This window comes from Schistocerca americana, chromosome 10, assembly GCF_021461395.2.
Source record: "Schistocerca americana isolate TAMUIC-IGC-003095 chromosome 10, iqSchAmer2.1, whole genome shotgun sequence".
Lineage (NCBI taxonomy): Eukaryota > Metazoa > Arthropoda > Insecta > Orthoptera > Acrididae > Schistocerca > Schistocerca americana.
Genome location: NC_060128.1, coordinates 202978757 through 203000999, shown reverse-complemented (window position 1 = coordinate 203000999; position 22243 = coordinate 202978757). Strand labels below are relative to the sequence as shown.

Here is a 22243-nt window from a genome sequence, read left to right as displayed (position 1 = left end):
AGCCGTCCAGCCTTCAATGTTCCCTGTAGCGCCACAGTAGAAAGCTTGTACTCCAAACAAGTGCAGTCGGAATAGACTTCCTACAGATGAGTTTATATCTGATGTTACGAAATTTCTCTTTTTCGGAAATGAATGTGTCGTTGTTGTCTGTTGCAAATGTATCTTCTCTACTGCGGCCGCCGCCAGTTACTTTGGTATCTTATGTTGGTATTCGTCTTACGACTGTTTTCCAAGAGCCGGCCGGAGTCTAGGCGCTACAGTCTGGAGCCGAGCGACCGCTACGGTCGCAGGTTCGAATCCTGCCTCGGGCATGGATGTGTGTGATGTCCGTAGGTTAGTTAGGTTTAAGTAGTTCTAAGTTCTAGGCGACTGATGACCTCAGAAGTTAAGTCGCATAGTGCTCAGAGCCATTTGAACCATTTGTTTTCAAAGACACTATATAGTCCGATCGACTGACCTTACAAGTCGCTTAATACCTGTAACAGAATCAGAATGTCAGCCACAGACGGAAAAGTTTTTAATTGCCCTTCTCGATGTTTGATTCGCTTTACAAATGTCTCTTTAGTTTCCTTTATTGCTTTCTCAGTTTATCGATAGCGTTGGAAATAGGTTGCAAGGCTGTCTCATTGCCTCACAATCGTATGCCCAGTCTACTAACGAAAATCTCTTTGTCATTTCCAACCCTTTATATTTATTTTTATTTGTCGATTTATTTATTTAATATATAATGATTAGGACAATAAGGCCTTCTCTTACATCGGAGCAGGATTCGACATGCACAATAGACGGTAGTTAGCTTTTAAGAAATAACAATTTTATATGACAGATAGTATTGAAGTACTCTGAGAAAAAACCTCAGACTTGAAGGTGGACGAAGGCGGGAGTCGTTAACTGTGCGTCGTTGCCAGTGGGGGAGTGGAGCTGCAGCGCCGCCGGGTGATGACCTCTGTGTGTTTGTATGCATGTGTGTGAGCACAGCAGCCGACTTTTGACACTCGCCCAGCATCTGTCTGTGCAGTGCCTCCCGCCACCGCGCTCAGAACAGACCAGTTCTGCGACAGAGCTGTGTATTCCCTGTGAGACGGGGCTTCGCCCCCGCGTGTTGCAGGCGCGGCCGGCAACCCCGACGCGAAGCGGCTGTACGACGACCTGCTGAGCAACTACAACAAGCTGGTGCGGCCCGTCGTCAACGTCAGCGACGCGCTCACCGTCAAGATCAAGCTCAAGCTGTCCCAGCTCATAGACGTGGTGAGTACCGCAGCCCAAGTGTCCACTTTAATGTTTTGTGTTTCTCGATGAAGCGGAGGTTACAGGTGTGAGAGGGAGGGCAGCCCCACGCACTCGCTCTAGTCCCTCAGTTCGAGATACCGACGCGATGTTTCCGGCATACGGAGCTGTATCCTGTGTCCAGCCCACGCAACTATTGTTCCAAACGAGATATTCGAGTCACGCATTTTTTCAATCGAACGATATATTGCAACGGCACTCTGCAGTTCTCCTATAACGGTCTTTAATACTGGCGTCCAAACTTTTCGCAAAATATCCGAAAAATTAGCTTAAATTGAAAGTCGGACGGCCGGGATCGTAAATACTGCCGAGACGGCCTGCCCCTCGTACCTGTTCAGTTGTTTCGACAAACGCCGGTTGCTTAGAAATAACGACTTACATTTCAGATAATTTCTCCCGATACTTTCCTGATACGTTGGAACGTCGGATATACGTTGCCCCGTCAAAAGAATCCGGACGCCCCTATGTGAAGCCGAACGGGCCATGACACGTCAGCAGAGGCGGACCCTTCAGTGTGAGAGGAGGCGGGCAGTATTGTGTTGGTTCAAACTGCTGGCCGGACCGAGACTCGAACTCGGGACCTTTGCCTTTCGCGGGCAGGTGCTCTACCAACTGAGCTACCCAAGCACGACTCACGCCCCGTCCTCACAGCTTTAATTCCGCCAGTATCTAGTATCTCCTCTCCTACCTTCCAAACTTTACAGAAGCTCTCCTGAGAACCTCGCAGAACTAACACGCCTGAAAGAAAGGATATTGCGGAGACATCGCTTAGCCAAAGCCTGAGGGATGTTTCCAGAACGAGAGTTTCACTCTGCAGCGGAGTGTGCGCTGATATGAAACTTCCTGGCAGATTAAAAACACTTGCCCGCGAAGGGCAAGGTCCCGAGTTCGAGTCTCGGTCCGGCACACAGTTTTAATCTGCCAGGAAGTTTCATATCAGCGGACACTCCGCTGCAGAGTGAAAATCTCATTCCAGTATTATGTTGTCAGCAGAGAAGCAGTGGGTCACTTAGGGGAGTTCAGTGGCTTGCATCGTTAGCTGATCATTGGATGTCACGTCGTAACAACTCCGTCAGGGACATTTCAACCCCTCTAAACGTGCCATTCTGAAGTGGAAACACCTCGCAGTCACAGCTGAAGACCTCGCGTACAGACTAACAGCGACCGGAGAGTGGCTGTAAAAAATGATGCCAAATCAGCGGGAGGAGTTACACGTAAGTTCCAAAGTGCTGGCAGCAGTGCAGCTGACGCAGTGGCTCTGCGTAGGGAGTTAAGAGGAATGTGTCAGCTCCTCGTAAGCCACACATTCGTGCAGTCAGTGCTAAGCGACGTTTCCGACGCCGCTGCTCTGTTAGTGACAGTGAGACGAGTGATGTGGAGCGGCGAACCACGCTGCGGTCTGCGGCAGTGCGAGGGAAGCGGATGGCCGCAGCTTCGCGGCCAGAGCCCGACTTCCACACTCGTACGTCGTCCTCCACGTGCGCACCGGCCAGCAGCCGTAAGCTACGAGCGCGTGGTGTGTGGTGGAGAGCCGGCGCTCAGCAGCGCCCCAGACGGGCTCGCGTCACGCCAGTTTCGTCCATCTCGACGCCCGAGTGTGGCGCTCCTGGAACCGTCGTGGCGCGCTTACAGCAGAGTTAACCTGCCGTTCGCGGCTGCGCGTCGCTCGCAAATCACGCGGCTTGCTTGAGAACATTCGCAGGGGGACGTCAGCTCTTTGGAAGCACACATTTGCAGACTTCACGATACGCTAGTCGTGTTGTTTCCGAAAGGAAAGTACCCCATACAGTCACTAAGGACATCGGCTTATAAAAGTTTGATTAGAAATGTGCAAAAGATGAAGTAACTTTCGCCATTCTCACTTTTTCTATAACTTTAAGGATATTCTTATTTGACTGTTGTTTCTATTCAGTAGCAGAATCTTTAGAGTGCGTGAAAGAAAGTCCAAGATATCGTACTACAAGTACTTGAAGAACTGCTTTAGATCGAAACATTCTGCTATTTAACTGTTACATTTCTTTTACATAATGTGAGTGTGTGTGTGTGTGTGTGTGTGTGTGTGTGGTGTTGTAATAGCAGGACTCAGACGAAGTGCAGCTAACCTCGTAACTGGGTGCCTATGTCCACTCCACTGCGCTACCCTTGTGTGACGTACCAGAATGTCTTTGATGGTACCTCCTCATGAAGCCTTCAGTCGCTAATATGTTATTGATTGACATTTAATTATAACAAATCGTACCAAAATAACGGATTTTTGGGAGACCTTCAATGTGTAGATGCTTTGAAACCGCATACTTCCATAACACGCAAGCTATAACACGAAAACAACGAAATAATAAAATCTTTTAACCGCCAGTATAACCGTACAGGTCGTTTGTCTACAACCAGTTATATGGATACCGAGAGATCCTCAATGTGCTGCTACCTCGGAACACCAGATACTCATAGGGCGTCACTTGTAACCTTACATATTTTTATTGTTACTGTGATAATTCTTAAAGACCTGTAATTCAGTGACATCTAATGGAGAAATTAAGCAGGGTATGTCATTAAGAATTAAGTACAATATTCTTTTCAAGTTAGTACCACTTTTTCACCTAATGTAGCCTTTCCACTATCGGGGCAATAATCTAGACGTGGTAGATGTACCACATAAAGTAGATGTAAATAAAAACTGATGAGATATTATCGCAGAGTGGGTATCACTCCCACCTCCAAAGACACTGCACTAAGAACGTTGGTCCGAATCTTCATCTGTTTCGTGATTTACTGACGCACAATGTTAAAAATATATTGGAAAGTTTGTCGTGACATTCGTAACTGTCTGAAAGAGTGCTCTGCAAATTTTTTGAGCTCCTGGTAGAAGTGGTGACAGCATTCGTAGTGTAGGCGTTCTGCACGCCGTTCCTCCTCTTGCTTCTCCTTGTCAGTAACCACAAAAAAATCACTACGACAGTCATCAGACGCCACGGAGAATACGGCCTACACTTCGCAGACAACACTCTCTGCTGCACGCCTAAGGCTCCCGCCGAGCAGCGAAGCTGCAGCTGACTGCGAGAGACGGGCGAAGCGGGTCCGCCGTGCAGTTCTTGCCGCGACAGAACTCTGTTTCACATTACGTGGAATAAATAGTGGAGAGCATAGTATGAGTGCGCACTGGAGTGTGACTCGCACTCTGGCGCTTTACCGAGACACTGCCTGGAGGGTGTTTTCGGGAGTTCCAGCGAGGTGCTTCAGTGAGAGCCACTTCCAGTTCCACTGGCAGTCGCCGCTGCAGCAGCAGTGGCCGCAGCCCATTCGTCCAAAGAGCAGATGGGGCACTGTACTCTGCAGGACTACGTGCAACGTACAATGATATATTGAGGCGGATTTAGAAAGCATCGCTCGTGCCAAACTGAGCTTGCCCTTTTCTCCCAACATATTCTGCCACCCATCGGTGAAGGGCAACAGCTAGGTTCCATGTGCCTAGATTACCGGAAAGCTTTTGACACGATGCTCCACTGCAGACTGTTAGCGAAGATACAATACAGAATAGGTTCCCAGATTTGAGAGTGGCTCGTATACGTCTTGAGTGACAGAACCCAGTACGTTGTCCTCTCCAGAGACAAGAGTGTCGTCAGGAGTGTCATAGAACTCTAGGGGGGCAGCATTCTGTGGTTCTCTGCTGACGATGCTGTGGAGTACGGAAAGGTGCCGCCATTGAGTGACTGCAGGACGACTTGGACAAAATTTGCAGCCGCTCTGATGAATGGCAGGTTGCTCTAAGTGCAAGAAAATATAAGTTATTGAATTTGAGTGGGAAGAAAGAAACAGTTCTGTAGTGCTCCAATACAATGTCGGGGGTGTGCTGCTTAAAAATCCAGGCGCAAAGCTGCGATGCGGTGTGAAATGGAACGAGTCTGTAAGAACGGTAGCAGGGAAGCCGAATGGTCGACTACGGTTTATTTCAGGAAAGTGTTGGCGATCTGTAAGGAACGGCGCACGCACAACACTAGTGCGACTTATTCTGAAGTTCGTGTTGACTGTTCGGGATCCCATCAGCTGCGATTGAAAGAGGACGTCGAGGAAGTTCAGATGCGGGCTGCCAAACTTATTACCTGTAGATACGATCAACAAGCAAGTGTTACGGATGTTCCTTGATAACTCAATTGGGAATCTCTGGAGGGAAGGCGACGTTCTTTTGGAGGAATACTATTGAGAAAATTTACAGAAGCGGAATTTGAAGCTGGCCACACGACGATGCTACTGGCTTCAATGTCCATTACGTGTGAGGACTTCGAAGACGAGACAAATTAGGGCCCATACGGAGGCACACAGACAGTCGTTGTTCCCTGGCTATGTTTCTGAACGGAGACGGCTACTAGTGGCGCGAGGTACTAAACACTACACACTACACGGTGGCTTGCGGAATATATATGTAGAGATAGGTGTAGACGTGTTGGGTGTCTGTGCGACACTGAATACGTGTGTCGTTTGGAAATATAATTGTAGTGACTTCAGTAGTTTTGTTTAGTGGTACCCGTACCTGGATTTTGGTCGAGGGTAGCGACGTTGTTTACACCGACACGAGGAGCACCTCTGCGTTCATTGCTTGTGACAAATTGTAGCTACGAGAAACAGCACTGGTCCCGCGGGAATCCGCTCTCTTTCCCGACCGTCGTGTGTCACTGGAGTCGGGGCAACGTGGGAACACGCAACTATCGTTATCCAAGATGGCGGGCGTGACGTCACAGACACACCCCCAGTGACGTCAATCAAGATGGCGGATTTTGGCGGGAAGTTTGAATTTTGGCGGGAAGATGGTCAGATGGGCTACCTCCACTAACCTAACCTCCCCTCCCCCAGGAAATGGCGGGAAGTTCAAATTCCAACATGATAATGCGTCATACCTAGGAAATTGGCGGGGAAAATGGACTTGTCTCTATTATGTAACCAATTTCAAGCACGTGTGTTCGCCACTGGGTCTGGACTACGACTGGCTCAGTTCGTATCGTCGCCACCAGAGAGCGCCACTGCAAAGTCAGATCGTGACGCAAGTACCGTTATTCGAGATGGCTGCATCCAGTGCACCCACCACGTGGCTTGGTACGCAGAGGACGCTGTCTTGACGTCGGCTGATGGTGCGAGTACCGTTATTCAAGATGGCGACAATTTTTTTTTCTCCACTCAGATGACCGGAATTGGTGGTGGACATTCAGTCTTTGCTGAGCTGTCGTTGTCAAACCATCGTCATGTGTTCGATCATCGAGATGAATGTGAAGGATAGAACAGCTTGCAACAGCTGGATTACCTGTAGACATTCGAGGGAGGACTGTAGCCGCAGTTCACTACACCACGCATGGAAGAGTATGATAGTGGAGGAGTGTAGGAGGAATAAGTACATGAATTCTGTTCAGCAGATTTCGGCATTGCAGAGGGATGGAGCCAGGATGCATATCGTAACCAGCACATGCTCATGCGCAAACTGCCGAGATAGTCATCATGAAGCACTCACTCTCCCAAAACGAAAGAGACGTCCAGTTGATGTCAGTTCGCTTCGGTCTAAGCATATTTGTACACTCCATATATACCATTGAAGATCAGCTGCTCACCCCCCATCCTCGTTGCCGTGCCGAATGCGTTCTATCGATGAGTTATTGGTGTTTGAGCGGGATGAGTTTAACAGCTATGTTGTTTGTAAGCATACAGTCGAGGACTGCCCCCATAGCTTCCTACATGCGGAATGGAAGCACGCATTAATGCTCGAACATATGAATGGGAAGAATACGGTTCTGCATATAAATGCGTTGCAGCGAGATGCTTTAAAGATGCATTGCCCATCTCACGGAAACATCTGCTATTGTCGGAACTGTGTGCCTTTTCTAAAAGCACCGTATAAGCTCCCAGCCCACAAGAGACGACTGCCTCCGATCCAGCATACCGAAGAACTGATCTAGTTCACGAGCTCACCGCTAGAGGGCACTTCGATAGGTCATGTGATCACACGATTCAGCCAATATGAACACGGCATCATGATGACGTAGGTGGACTCAGCAGCTGCTCGATCCCTGTTCAGGTCAGTCAGTCAGTCAAGATGAAGCGTCAGTCACCAGAGCAGCAGCAGCAGCAGAATAGGAAGAGGCGGCAGGAGAAGAGTAAGTATCTATTTCGCAAAATTACAATTACTATTATTATCATTATTATTTCTGTAGCAGCAGCATATTATGCTTACGAATATGCTCTCTTTGCGCTAGCTTCACCCGTGACGTCAGCATCAGCAGGTTCCAACCTGTCGGGACCCGCACACGTGGTGGCCTCGGACTCTTCCACGCAGGATCCCGTAGCACAGCTTCTCAGCATGCTGGAGCAGGAAAACGAGGTGCTAATGTCGGTGCCAGGGACTGCGTTTGAGGCGGCTTCACATTACTGGACTCCTTCGTACGCGCCGTCCGTTGTTCATCACACAAGAGACGTACAGCCATCAGTGCACGAACAGCAGGCTAACCGCGCTGGCGTGGATGTTGTGGATGTCGTGATAGCGACCTGCAGTGCACCACAGCTTTTACTGTTCGCCTCATGCTATGTCTTAACAGTTAGTGGTTCAAAACATCTTCATCTAGGACTTGAAGTTTCACAAGACGGCAGCCTGTCAACTGTATTAGTGCTCGAAAGTGTGTCCAAAAATATTAAAGTTAGGTTTTCTGACTACGAATGGGATGAACTCTGTCGTGTAAAAACATACGTCAGGAAGCATACGACTACCGAATACGCTCCGTCCCACTCCTACCAGGACATGTACTGTGGCAGTCTAACTGTTTTCTATCAACGTATGACGATGTTACACTAAGAATTAAAAGTGTTGAGGGTCAGAGTATTTTCATGCAGTACTCGACTATTGTTATTTATTCAGTCTAGACGTGGCAGTAACTAGTACAATAGAGAGTCTAAGTAGATGGCGCCCGTATGTTCAAGCTGTATACAGTGACATCATGAACAGGCTTCACACATGTAGGAGTCACATAGAAGATATAGATTATTGTTTTAGTACCTGTACAACTGCTGTGCCGACGTCTTGTGCTATTCCTCGAATAGGTGTTGAAAATGCTGAACTCAAATTTACTGATGTAATACCAGACTATTGCAATGCGCCTATCACATTATGAGATATATGTGCTGAATTTGAGGGATATAACAAGCAGCTAGTTTCCTAATACTGTACTTCTGCTGCATCGTTTGAAAAAGAATGAAGTTATTTTTTTCCATGCTGATCATAATTGCAGATCGTGAATAAATAAATATATTTATAATCTTAAATTTCTGTTTGTCTTTTTATTTCTCTTGACAAAAATGTCACATACGTTAATGCACGTTAGTATACGTTTATGTATGTTAATGTGTGTGACACTCTTCCCTTGAAGTATACCACCTGGAGTTCATTCTATCGTGTAGCTGTTGTAGCCCTGTTGGTAAGGTGACTGCGCTATAGTGGCTACACATTCATATTGTTTATCACATAAAAGCCTGTTGCACGCCAGTACCCAGCAAAGTAGGTATCGTGGCAGGCTGGGTGGAGCATCCTCGCCGCAAGGACTTTGTTGTAGGCGACTGGTCCTGTGATGACGACCAGGACCAATAGACCGATAAGAAGAAGAAGAATGGAGCACTCCTTCCTGACAGCATGCGAGCGATGATTGTAGGTCCTTCCAACTGTGGTAAGATAAATGTCCTCATGGCTCTGTTAACGCACATAGACGGAGTCCGATTCGAGCACCTTTTCGTCTTCTCCAAAACACTGTTTCAATCCAGGTACCAATTACTGCAGAAAATGTTAGATGGGGTAGATGGTGTAACGTACAGAGCACTCAGTGAAAGCGACGACATCCCCCCACCTGAAGAGGTAAAGCCTAACACTGTCTTCATATTTGACGATGTGGCTGTTGAAAAGCAGGATCAAATCTGTAGATATTTCTGATTTGGTCGTCATATGCGTGTTGACGTATTTTATCTGAGTCAGACATATTCCAGAATCCCAAAACAGTTGATGAGGGATAACACCAACCTCATTATAGGCTTCAAACAAGACAATCGCAATTTAAAACACATTTCCCAGGCTCATGTAGGGACCGACATGTCATACAATGAATTTGTAAAGATATGTGCTGATTGTTGGAACTACTCACAATACGGGTTTCTCGTTGTTGATAAAAGTCGGAAACTGAATGACGGTAGATATAGCCGGAACTTCCAGGAGTTTCTCCATACATAAGAAAATGGCTGCGCACAGCGGGACATTATCCGACTCTGCGCCGTCGTGTTCCGCCCCGTGAGCATGTTTCACGTCAGCAGCTGCCGTGGGGCGTAATAACTGGCGAATTTAAACGTATTGCGAACGGCACGCATTTCAATCTTGCTTGTCATTTGAGGCCATACAATAAGCAACTAACCACTTATCCCTTTAAAAATCATCGACAGTTATAGAAGCAAAGCTGCAGACGTGTAAAACCACCGTTCACTTACGAGCTGCTCCCCAAACCGAGTCGGAACGGCACGGCCCCGGCCGCGCCTCACTGCACTCTCCGATCCAGGAAACCAGACAGTCTCGTTCTGGCACGAGTCGTGTACGCAACGGACTGGTGTAGCAGTGGCGACTCTGCGACGTGCGTGCGCTAAACTGTGCCTACTTTCTCACCAAATGCGTCCAAACAGAACCGGAGCGCTGTTATTCTTACCTTTCTGTCCAACGACAGACGCTGGTAAACGTCCGTCGGAGAACGAAGAACGTGTAATGGTGGTTCTGGCGACTCGCATCGGATTCTGGAACAGAAACATTTAGATCGCCACTTATATTAAAAAATATGTGTTTCCGTGTTTTGGTGAGTTACCAGCCTCTGGTATGCAGTATTTATGGCAGCTGCGACACGATTGGCGGGCGGGACGGGTTATATGTCGGTGGCTGGCTGCGGTTGCTCACTGAGCAGGGCTGCCAACCTGCGCGGAATGCCAGGCCTGGGATTCCCCTCATTATTAACCCACATTCCTGCTGCCGCTGCTGGCTGCCTGTTTTACAGGAAGCTGGCGCTGTCACCCTCTCTCCTCTCTCCCTCCCTCTCTCTCTCTCTCTCTCTCTCTCTCTCTCTCTCTTTCTCTCTCCTTCACGGCTATGACGGATCGCGCGGAGTGGGGAACCAGCGTCAAACGCTATGTGCGAGTGCACATACGGTAAGTTATTTGGCCTACCCGTGCTGCAGTTTAGGGTGAGGATCATCTACGGATGAAACTGCTCTACTAGACAGTCTCTTAATCTCACTGAAGCTCACATCGTGCAGTTCAAAACGAGAAGGAATGTCGCACAGCTACCAGAAGGAGAGATGAACGGGCTTACACCGGGCGAGTCTCCGTGTGTTCAGACTGATCGTAAACAGAGGGGGCCGCAGAAAGTATGTATGAATATGGGAAAGTTAAGTTACAGAAACCTTTGCAGAAAAGAGAAACATTTCCATACAAATGATAAGAGTTCTGTGGCACACAAATAGTGAGCAACCGAGAGAAAGTTGAAAAGTGGCACTGATATACCGTGCGTCCTGTTTATCTCGACCATCCCAAATAAAGTTTTGTCCGGAAGCAAAATAAAAAGAATATTTCGAGCAAATGTTGTCCAGCTACCAGGGGGACTTGAACCAGCAGCCATTCGCATAACTTCGTTCATTGCAAAGATATGAGCAGCAGTATTTTAAACAGGATCCCCCCCCATGAACCATGGACCTTGCCGTTGGTGGGGAGGCTTGCGTGCCTCGGCGATAGAGATGGCCGTAACGTAGGTGCGACCACAACGGAGGGGTATCTGTGGAGAGGCCAGACAAACGTGTGGTTCCTGAAGAGGGGCAGCAGCCTTTTCAGTAGTTGCAGGGGCAACAGTCTGGATGATTGACTGATCTGGCCTTGCAACACTAACCAAAACGGCCTTGCTGTGCTGGTACAGCTGAAAGCAAGGGGAAACTACGGCCGTAATTTTTCCCGAGGGCATCCAGCTTTACTGTATGGTTAACTGATGATGGCGTCCTCTTGGGTAAAATATTCCGGAGGTAAAATAGTCCCCCATTCGGATCTCCGGGCGGGGACTACTCAGGAGGACGTCGTTATCAGGAGAGAGAAAACTGGCGTTCTACGGATCGGAGCGTGGAATGTCAGATCCCTTAATCAGGCAGGTAGGTTAGAAAATTTAAAAAGGGAAATGAATAGGTTAAAGTTAGATATAGTGGGAATTAGTGAAGTTCGGTGGCAGAAGGAACAAGAATTCTGGTCAGGTGTTTACAGGGTTATAAACACAAAATCAAATAGGGGTAATGCAGGAGTAGGTTTAATAATGAATAGGAAAATAGGAATGCGGGTAAGCTACTACAAACAGCATAGTGAACGCATTATTGTGGCCAAGATAGATACGAAGCCCACACCTACTACAATAGTACAAGTTTATATGCCAACTAGCTATGCAGATGACGAAGAAATTGAAGAGCCAGCCCTGACAAAACTCTACCATCTGGTGAGCAAGATGTATGAGACAGGTGAAATACCCTCAGACTTCAAGAAGAATATAATAATTCCAATCCCAAAGAGAGCAGGTGTTGACAGATGTGAAAATTATCAAACTATCAGTTTAATAAGTCATAGCTGCAAAATACTAACGCGAATTCTTTACAGACGAATGGAAAAACTGGTGGAACCGGACCTTGGGGAAGATCAGTTTGGATTCCGGAGAAATGTTGGAACACGTGAGGCAATACTGACCCTACGACTTATCTTAGAAGATAGATTAAGGAAAGACAAACCTACGTTTCTAGCATTTGTAGACTTAGAGAAAGCTTTTGACAATGTTGACTCGAATACTCTCTTTCAAATTCTGAAGGTGGCAGCGGTAAAATACAGGAAGCCAAAGGCTATTTACAATTTGTGCAGAAAGCAGATTGCAGTTATAAGAGTCGAGGGGTATGAAAGGGAAGCAGTGGTTGGGAAGGGAGTAAGAGAGGGTTGTAGCCTATCCCCGATGTTATTCAATTTGTATATTGAGCAAGCAGTAAAGGAATTAAAGGAAAAGTTCGGAGTAGGTATTAAAATCCATGGAGAAGAAATAAAAACATCGAGGTTAGCCGATGACATTGTAATTCTGCCAGAGACAGCAAAGGACTTGGAAGAGCAGTTGAACGGAATGGACAGTGTCTTGAAGGGAGGATATATGATGAACATCAACAAAAGCAAAACAAGGGTAATGGAATGTAGTCGAATTAAGTCGGGTGATGCTGAGGGAATTAGATTAGAAAATGACACACTTAAAGTATTAAAGGAGTTTTGCTATTTGGGGAGCAAAATAACTGATGATGGTGGAAGTAGAGAGGATATAAAATGTAGACTGGCAATGGCAAGGAAAGCGTTTCTGAAGAAGAAAAATTTGTTAATATCGAATATAGATTTAAGTGTCAGGAAGTCGTTTCTGAAAGTATTTGTATGGAGTGTAGCCATGTATGGAAGTGAAACGTGGACGATAAATAGTTTAGACAAGAAGAGAATAGAAGCTTTCGAAATGTGGTGCTACAGAAGAATGCTGGAGATTAGATGGGTTGATCACACAACTAATGAGGAGGTACTGAATAGAATTGGGGAGAAGAGGAGCATGTGGCACAACTTGACTAGAAGAAGGGATCGGTTGGTAGAACATGTTCTGAGAAATGGAGGGATCACCAATTTAGTATTGAAGGGCAGCGTGGAGGGTAAAAATTTCAGAGGGAGGCCAAGAGATGAATACCCTAAGAAGATTCAGAAGGATGTAGGCTGCAGTAGGTGTTGGGAGATGAAGGAGCTTGCACAGGATAGAGTAGCATGGAGAGCTGCATCAAACTAGTCTCAGGACTGAAGACCACAACAACAACAACAACAACAACAACGTTGCAAAGCGAAATGAAATGGAACGAGCACGCTAGGATTGTGGTAGGAAAGGTTAATGGTGGACTACGGTTTACTGTGAGAATTCTAGGAAAGTGTGGTGCAGCTGTAAAGGAGACCGCATACAGGACGCTGGTGCGATCTATTCTTGAGTACTGCTCGGGAGTTTGGGATCCGTATCATGTCGTATTAGAGGAAGCTAACGAAGCAATTCAGAGGCGGGCAGCTAGACTTGTTAGTGGTAGGTTCGAACAACATGCAAGTGTTATGGGGATGCTTCGGGAACTCAAATGGGAATCTCTGGAGGGAAGGCGCTGTTTCTTTCGAGGTACAATGTTGATAAAACTTATGTTGAGCGCAGAACGACCAGTGCCTCCAACGTCCGTTGCGCGTAAGGATTGCTTACATAAGATACGAGAGATTAAGGCTCGTGTAGAGGCATATTGACAGTCTTTCTCCCTCGCTATATTTGCTACTGGAAGAGGAAAGAAAATGACAAGTCGTGGTACAGGTTCCCTCCAGCACGCGCCGTAACTGGATTGCGGAGTACCGATGTCGCGACGTTGTCGATATCCTAGCTACCTACTGGAAATACGACAACGCGCCATAGTCGTTTGTGAATGACGCTCCGGACCATATCTTCTGGGAGTGTGAGGTTAGACAAACGTTACAGACTAGGAGAGGAACGTCTTCGGTAATGCCGCAGTGTATAGCCTGATAAGGGGCGAGGAATTGTGGAATAAATTGAGTTCGCTGAGAGCTAGAGTACCAGCCTACGAACAGCAAGCCAACGTGTCTGAGAGACATGCAGGAAGAGATCTTACACTGACAACGAGACGCACCATGGCAGAATATCTACCCACCACAAATTTGAGGAAGCAGTAAGCAGATGGGCCCCAGGAAGGACCAGCAAGGATTTACTGAGAGCCTGACAGCCGTCTCCCAAGCTCTCCAACTTAGAGCGGTACGGCAGGCGACTGCAGCAACATGCCAGGAGCTTAGTATCCAGACAAACGGAGAAATCTACCTAGGGTCTGATAGTTGATACAAGAGTGTAGTGGTGTGCAGTGTAGCGTTGTACAGTAATGTAGTCCACAATTATAAGTTACAAAATACGTGACGATGCAATGAAGCGTCGTACAGTGGACCACTAGAACGTGCCTTCTGGATTCAGGATGAACTCATATCTGTGCGCCAGGTGGCCAAAGAGTAGTATGTAGATTTTTCGAAAACTAATATTTCTTATGTAGATACTTTAAATTATACACCAATAGATAGCCGAGGTTCCTCAGCTATTGTAGGAGGGAGGGATGGAGAGAGAGAGAGAGAGAGAGAGATAGAGAGAACCCTTGGGCGGACCACACAACAGAGCCCCCGCTGGTGCACTGATGGCATGGCCCCCATAATGCGCGCGCTGTCCCCATCTTCTGGGCTCGTGATTGGATATCGAGCCGCGATTACGCGCGGTCGCCATCAATGTGGCGGGAGGGAGGGAGGGAGGACCCCCCGCCTCTGCGCGGAGTCAAGTACCAGCCGAGTCTTTGTGCCTCGTCGATAGCAACTGTGGATATGAGCATCGCATTTCTGCCATCACACGATATCGCCCAATATTTTTCCATTCTTTTCCTCGAATATTATCTGCGTTAGCTAAAATATGTAAATTGGTGCATCTCTAATAGTTGTCCGTGTAAATTTTCTGTTGCACCGGTGCTGTGCCCAGAGAGATCAATATCTGTCTAAAAATTAGAAGCACAGAAAGTCGAAAGAAGGCCGACGGAAGTGATATTATCTGGTCGTCGAATGTATTATGATGATTTCAACAATTTTAGGGCTACTAGTTAGTGAGAAAGGTGTTTAAGTGTGGAGTAAAGATCGTGAGATTGAAAGAGACTGAGCTTCAGATTCTACAAGTAATTTGCGGCTATAGAGGAGCTGATGTGTGGCGTGAGTGTGTGGCTTTCACTGAATTACGGTTAGCAATGATTCGTTACTAAGCAGTGCTCGGCATTAAACGTCTAATTGTTTTACGTCATTCTTCTGTTTAATCAAAGACCGCGTCCACTACAATGATACGACGTCTGTTCAGAAAATTCCCGAACGTTGTCCACAAAATGTTTCTACGCTTACCTTTTACTTGTTGTGCACGGTTTCCTCCACAGCTCACACACCGGTTCCAACGCCGTTTCCACTTCCGGGAGCGCTCTCGGTTCGCCCCTTGCTGGATAGTGCGAAGCGTCGTCTGCGAATTTTCTTTTATCTCGTGTATCGTTGCAATTCTTCGTTCTTTCGACGGGGTTTTCGACTCTGGAAATAAAAAAATGACCACAGGGGTCACGTCTGGAGAGGACGGAGGACGAGGCAGTGCAGTGAACTCTGCAGCAGCCACGCGTGTGCTGGGGCGTTATCACGAGGCAAGGGCCACCAGTGGCCTCGCAGACGTTTCAACATTTCCCGATAGTAACAGTTTGTTCCTGTGGCACGAATTCATGATACAATAATCCCTCAAAGCCAAAGAAAAGTATCAGCATGGTTTTGACATTTGAAGTGACGTGAGCAGTTTTTTTGATCTTGGAGAAGCTGCCCCATTGTCAAGACTGAATCTCGGGCTCAACATCGTAACCGCAGATCCACGTTTCATAACCAGTTATGATTTTCTTAAGGAACATCTCGTTCTCTTTGCGCGATCCAAAAGCTCTTCACGGGCTGCGACGCGAAAGTCTCCCTAGGACGAACTTGGCGGCAACACGATGCATTCCAAGATGCTGTGTCAGGATTTCGTGACCATCCTTATGCGCTCTCTCGGACAGTCAGTCTGCCGGCCGGGGTGACCGAGCCGTCCTACGCGCTACAGTCTGGAACCGCGCGACCGCTACGGTCGCAGATTCGAATCCTGCCTCGGGCATGGATGTGTGTGATGTCCTTACTTTAGTTAGGTTTAAGTAGTTCTAAGTTCTAGGGGACTGATGACTTCAGAAGTTAAGTCCCATAGTGCTCAGAGCTATTTTGAACCATTTTTTGAACAGTCAGTCTTCTGTTGGCACAAACATGACAACAATTTTGTTATTGTTCCTGACACGAGCGTCTTCGGTAGATGTGGAACGGGGTACTGAACGAAGGCCATCTTTAACTTCCGTCCGGACATTTTTAAACCCTGTGAACTATTCGTATGGATTAAGCACCCAGCACCGTGGGTTTTCTGCATCATTTGGTGTCTCTGTAATTTAATGCGGACGCGTCGCTCCTGTAACTCTGCTATCTGGAAATTCGCAAACTGTGCGATGCAACGTTCTACTCAATACAGCACTGAACCGTAACCAACGGACAGACAACAATGAAACCACTAGCAGACACACATTGAGCTCTGGCGAGCGCAGGGGTGCCACCCGCATTTCGCTCCAACTCACAACTGGCGTGAAATTACGAAAGTTTGGAATTTTTTGAACAGATGCCGTACATTGGGTTTCGCGATCATGTATAACTCAAACTCGACGATGGTGAGCGACTTGAAAACATCAGTCCCGTCTGTACATCACTACAAAAGCGATACCGCGCGCTACCGGTAGGTTCCAAAATGCTCAGCGTAAAAACCGGATTTTTCCTGGGCTCCGACTTCAGGGTCTGTTCGTGACAGAAAGGTAGGGTCGAGCGCTGCGGACAGCTCTTGGCTGACGGACCATCTCCATAGCCAACACAAGAATTGTCTTGTTGTAACTATCCAGCAGTGCACGATCAGTTTTTGAACATTGCACACTCCCTCCAGCTTAGGAAAGTGGAGACAGTCTTCTGGTTCTTTTTGTAATTGTTGTCTACGGTGAGCCTTGAATGGCTTATGGAGTCATTATTTAGTTCGTGGGCAGTTCCTGAAAAAACTCGACAAAAGCGTTTTCCAACATTTTTCGCAGTCAGCAGCGGATGTCTATATAACTAACCGCAGCAAATTACTCTGATTTTTAAGGTATGTTCTATACTAAACTAGAAGCGCCATCTTATCATTTTCGAAAGTTTTGATCAGTTATCGATAAAACCTCGCACCAAAACGCGGTTTTCGGGCACCAAAACCCAGCCGCTGATTCCAAGACGGCTACCCACAGTAATTGGCTAAAATTTTTACCACATAATTCTAGAATCCTAATCTCGAACAACCTTCATATTTTTCTCGATGCCTGTGGTCTTTTCCCAGGTACAGAGGTTCAAAGTTACCATACTTGTTGTACGCCTAAAATACGCACGTACAATCTGCTGTGACGCGAAAACGTAGTTTACAAAGTGACGTAGCACAGAGAAATGTGCTGTGGAGTGTGTCCGTCATCATCAGAAGCGTTCTGGAAACCGCATGTTGTAGTACTGAAGCACCTACGAAATTTTTGTGCTCGTAAAACCCTGTCTGAGTTCTAATATCACTTTTGAGTTATTTCAATTTCACGTAAGTAAACTATGACCAACGTTTCATGGACATATTCCAGAGTGGGTTACACTTGCATTACGCAACAGAAGCAAACGGCGGCATGAATGAATATTTGAATAAATTTTGGATCACAACTATATAAAATTTTGACTTAGCCTTCAGGTGTCGATCCATACAGCCACCTATATACAGTTTTTAATCTATTGTGCTTAATTATTACAATTTCTCAAGATGTTTTTAACTGGTTTCATTAGGTCGGGTACAACATTGTTGTTTAAGTACATGGCGAGATATGACTAATTAGAAAGATATAAGACTTGAACACTATGTGGCACAGCGCTAGGTCCGTTAAAACAAAACGAAGAGTCAAAGAGAAAGAGAAAAAACCGTAATGGAACGTACACACTGCGTAACTAGATAATTAATAGTTATGTTACTGATAGCAATACTACCATGCACTTCCAGCATAGGGACTGGGTGTTTGTGTTGTCCTCATCATTTCATCATCATCATCATCATCATCATTCGTGCCAGTGGCCAGACTGAATTGTGTACACACTGGGACTTTGTACGGGCGATGACGAACGCGCAGTTGAGCGCCCCACACATCAAACATCACTCCCAGCACAGAGTATAGAAGAATCAGCTACAGTTAAGTGTATTAAGTCGCGAAATTTAACAGGTCATTTTAAATTTACAGGTTTCTTCTATCTCAAATTAGCTGACTACATAGGGCCTGTGGTATGACATCGGCAGGAGTCTGGACACGGGGAACGTTCTGACGCTGCAGCTTCTTGCCTTCGGTTGTCGCGACCGAAAAACAAGTGGTTCACAACCTCCGGGATTCCACACTCGCACCAAAGCGGTGACTCGACAGCGTGAATTCGGTGAAGATGCTGTCGGCAGCGTGCGTGCAGAGAAACTTCCAGCCGTAACAGCTCTTGGGGTTGCTTTCTAGTGCTGACAGTGCGCTACTATAATGTCGGTCTCTCGATTTCAAGTATTCTAGCCGGTCTTTCTTCCAATCATTTCTTGTCTGTCGTCTGTAGCTTTGTACGAAGCCCTTTGCCGATACTGTAGGATGTCCTTCTTCGCCATCATATACATTGCCTGTTTGACCAGACTATCTTCAATTTCGTTTCCTTGTGTCGCACAGTGATCTTTGGTCCTATATGTACTGACTTGCCGTTTATTGTTTCGGCATTCTGTCCGTACGTCTACTATTCCGTGTGGTATGGGCTGACTCATTTTTTCCGGCGTTATTATTCTTCGGCAAGGCAAGGGCTGATTTTAAATCTGTAAACTTCTTTCGTCAGTATATTGAATAAAAGGAGCAACTCCCAGGATTACGATTAGTTCCGCTGTCCTGTCTGTGTTGTCCTTTCGTAGTTTAAATTTTCTACCATGTCACTTTGCATTTCCCCATTACGCATTGCCTGCGCCATCTTCGTTCTTGGATCCATCAGCACTTGGTAATGGTCGCCTTATGAGAACTATATAAAAGTCTTGTACGTCCAAAATATTTCCAGGGCCAGTGACATGTCTGCTTCTAAGATCAAATTGTGATAGTGGTATTCACGAATAGACTGGGGGCGATCTGTGGTATTATGAACACCAAACGAATTCTTAACTGCCAAGATAGCTAAAATAGTTTATTCACACGGACGATTGGTTCCGGCAATTCTCTGTTACCATCTCGGTATCTGTGTTTAAATCATTAAATAATGTTCTCCGTGAGTACAGTAAGTGGTGCTACACATTGTATAACACTACTTGCTGTATTGATGGAGGAGATTATGTAATGATTTAAGAATAGATCCGAACGTGGCAACAGAGAATTGCCGAATCCGGTCATCTATATAAATAAACGATTTTAGCGATCTTGGCAGTAGAGAATTTATTCAGTGTCCAATGGCACTCACGACAAAGAAGTTTTGTTGAGGATACAGAGTTTCTCACGTCGCTCATAATATCTGGGTTACCCCACACCTAAGCGTGAGGTCAGGTAAGTCTTGCACCAGTTTGATAAGATATTCCCTACTCAAGTGTGATGATGGTCCGATCGCTTCAGCGAGAAGTCCGGCAGTTGCAGGTGCCACAGCTCCAGTGCAATATATTTATAGCAGCCTTACACTGCCAGTTGATTAGTTCTTCGGATAGACTGACTGGCATGGACAGAAAACAGAGGCGAGCTTAATATGACATGGGGACGCCACGAAGTTCCGATGACGGATTCACTTCAGACTTTGTACACCTTTACTGCGCCATCAAAACAACACGACGTGCCAGTAGGTAAGGCGCACTACTCTGGCAGTTCCCTCAAAATCGCCAGACAAGTCTGTCGCGTCTTTCGTGTAGCTGATGTGTCTGTGCGTAGGTGACGCACGTCAGAGTCCACGGTGGACAAACGGTTAGCGTTAAGACGAACGTGTGCGAGGCGACGGTTCGATTCGTCCTCAAACTTTCGTTTTTGAAATCAAGTTTAAATTCTGCGATATTTAAAAACTTTGCACCTACAGTATTCTTGCTATATTAGTCACGTCTCACCGCTGCGCAGGTTAACTGCCAAAGGGGGCCTGCCTCTGTGTCTGCAGCTCGAGCTGTTGAGGTGCGAAGTAGTTCCGGGTACCTTACCAGGCTGCACGTGTAAGGGATTTCTTCATTTCATAAATATGTTTGTTCTAGTAATTAAATTTAATTAAAAATCGTGAGAAGTCATATAAAATGAAATTAACTATATTATTTATCAGATGTCATATAAATTAAATAATATGTCCAGTGATAAAGAAATCTAGTTTAAAAATTAAGTTTGAGTGGGAGTCGAACCTTCGCCTCGTACACGTTCGTCTTACGTGGCTCCAACTTGACCACCATGAACTCCAATCTCTGGCGCCTACGCATAGATACATCAGTTACATAATAGGCGCGTAAAAACTTCTCTTGCGATTTTCTCGGAATTGCCAGAGTAATACAGCTTCGCACTTGCACGCCATGTTGTTTTAACGGGCTAGTAAAGGTGTACAAAGTTTGAAGTAAATTCGTGATCCCAACGTGGCGGCCTCCTCAGTGCTCCATATACGCCAGACGTGGATTTATGTATTTACAACTACCGCCCTATTATATCGACCATTTCTTCACACCTACTGCGTGGGGCTCAGCTTAGTGTGCTGCCGGTGCAGAGAGCCAGAGTTTCACAATCATCGTCGCAGGGAACTGAGAAGAGCGAGTTCTGTTTGTCGCCTCTCTTGCTGTCCGCGTCTTTTTCTACACAAAGAGGGACGATTTTCTCTGTGACACGTCCCGTTTTCTCTTAGCGAGCTGCTAAAATACGTTAATGTGTTATCACGCTTCTTTTCCCTTCCCCTATGTCGTCACTAATTGTGCGTATGCACAGGTCCTCGGCATACTGAGGTATCGTAATATCAGGGCGAAAATACTCTTTATATATATCGTAAATATGTTAGAGGATGGGGCACTATATTGATCGTTCAGGCAAACGCGTACTTCTAGGTCCTATCGAGTTGGTACTGACTTTCTGTCCACAAGTAGGGCACGAAGGTCTACCATAAACAAAACAAGCAGATTGATTTTTTTCATCTTCTCCGACAGAAGGGCTCGACTAATGCTATTGTAAGCATTATCCGTACACTGTCGAGAAATATTGGTGTAGGAAGTCTTCGTAGACATTGAATCTGTTAAAGCTTCCTCTGTCGAAAACCAGCGTCCGCTTAGAGAATGATACCCTCTCTACAGACGAAATACACTCAGAGGACAAAAGCCGTCGCACGCCTGCTACCCGGTGCAGTCCAGCAGTTCCACGCATCATCAACTGGACAAGTGACTGGAAGAAATACAGAACCGAGCTGCCTCTGCATGATAGCGAAGATGCTGGTGCAGGGTTTTGTGTACCAACTGGCCGGGATGTTCTTCAAACAGCTGTGGCCCCAGTCACATGGCGCGTTCTCATCTATAAAAATTCCATCGTTGTTTGGGAACATGACGTCCATAAATGTCTGCAAACAGTCTCCAACTAGCCGAACGTCACCATTTCCAGCCGATCTTCGGTTCAGCTGGAACAGAGAACTCAGTCCATTCCACGTGGACACAGCCCACGTCCTTATGGAGCCGCCCACAGCTACACGGATACTGTGCAAATCGCACTCAAGTGCCTGGCAGAGGGTCCGTCGACTCAGTTTCACAGCAATTCTGTGTTATTGCAATCTCGGACAGCGCACGGAGAAAACGAACACCTATATCTTTCCATGCGAGCTCTGATTTCCCTTATTTTATTATGAGGATCGTTTCTCCCTATGCAGATCGGCGTCAACAAAATATTTCCGCGTCGGAGGAGAAAGTTAGTGATTGAAATTTCGTGAGAAGATTCGGCCGCAACGAATGATTTGTTTTAATGATGTCTAACCCAAATGCTGTAACACGTCAGTCACACTCTCTCTCCTATTTGGCGATAATACAAAACGTGCTGCCCTTCTTTGAACTTTCTCGATGTATTCCGTCAGTCCTACCTGGTAAGGATCCCACATCGCGCAGCAGTAGTCCAAAAGAGGACGGACAAGCGTAGTGTAGGCAGTCTCCTTAGTACAACCGTTACGTCTTCTAAGTGTTCTGCTAATCAAACGC

The 22243-nt window shown here is 46.5% G+C and overlaps 1 protein-coding gene across 1 annotated transcript in view; it reads left to right on the top strand.

Annotated features, from left to right (window-relative positions):
• Nucleotides 1–939: 939 nt before the first annotated feature.
• The window catches only part of LOC124552396 (acetylcholine receptor subunit alpha-like), a 354641-nt gene continuing 333337 nt past the window's right edge, over nucleotides 940–22243 (top strand). Inside the window, exons 1-2 of the mRNA XM_047126656.1 lie at nucleotides 940–952; nucleotides 1109–1248. Of these exons, the coding sequence (XP_046982612.1) occupies nucleotides 940–952; nucleotides 1109–1248 (153 nt within the window). The remainder of the gene's footprint in view (nucleotides 953–1108; nucleotides 1249–22243) is intronic.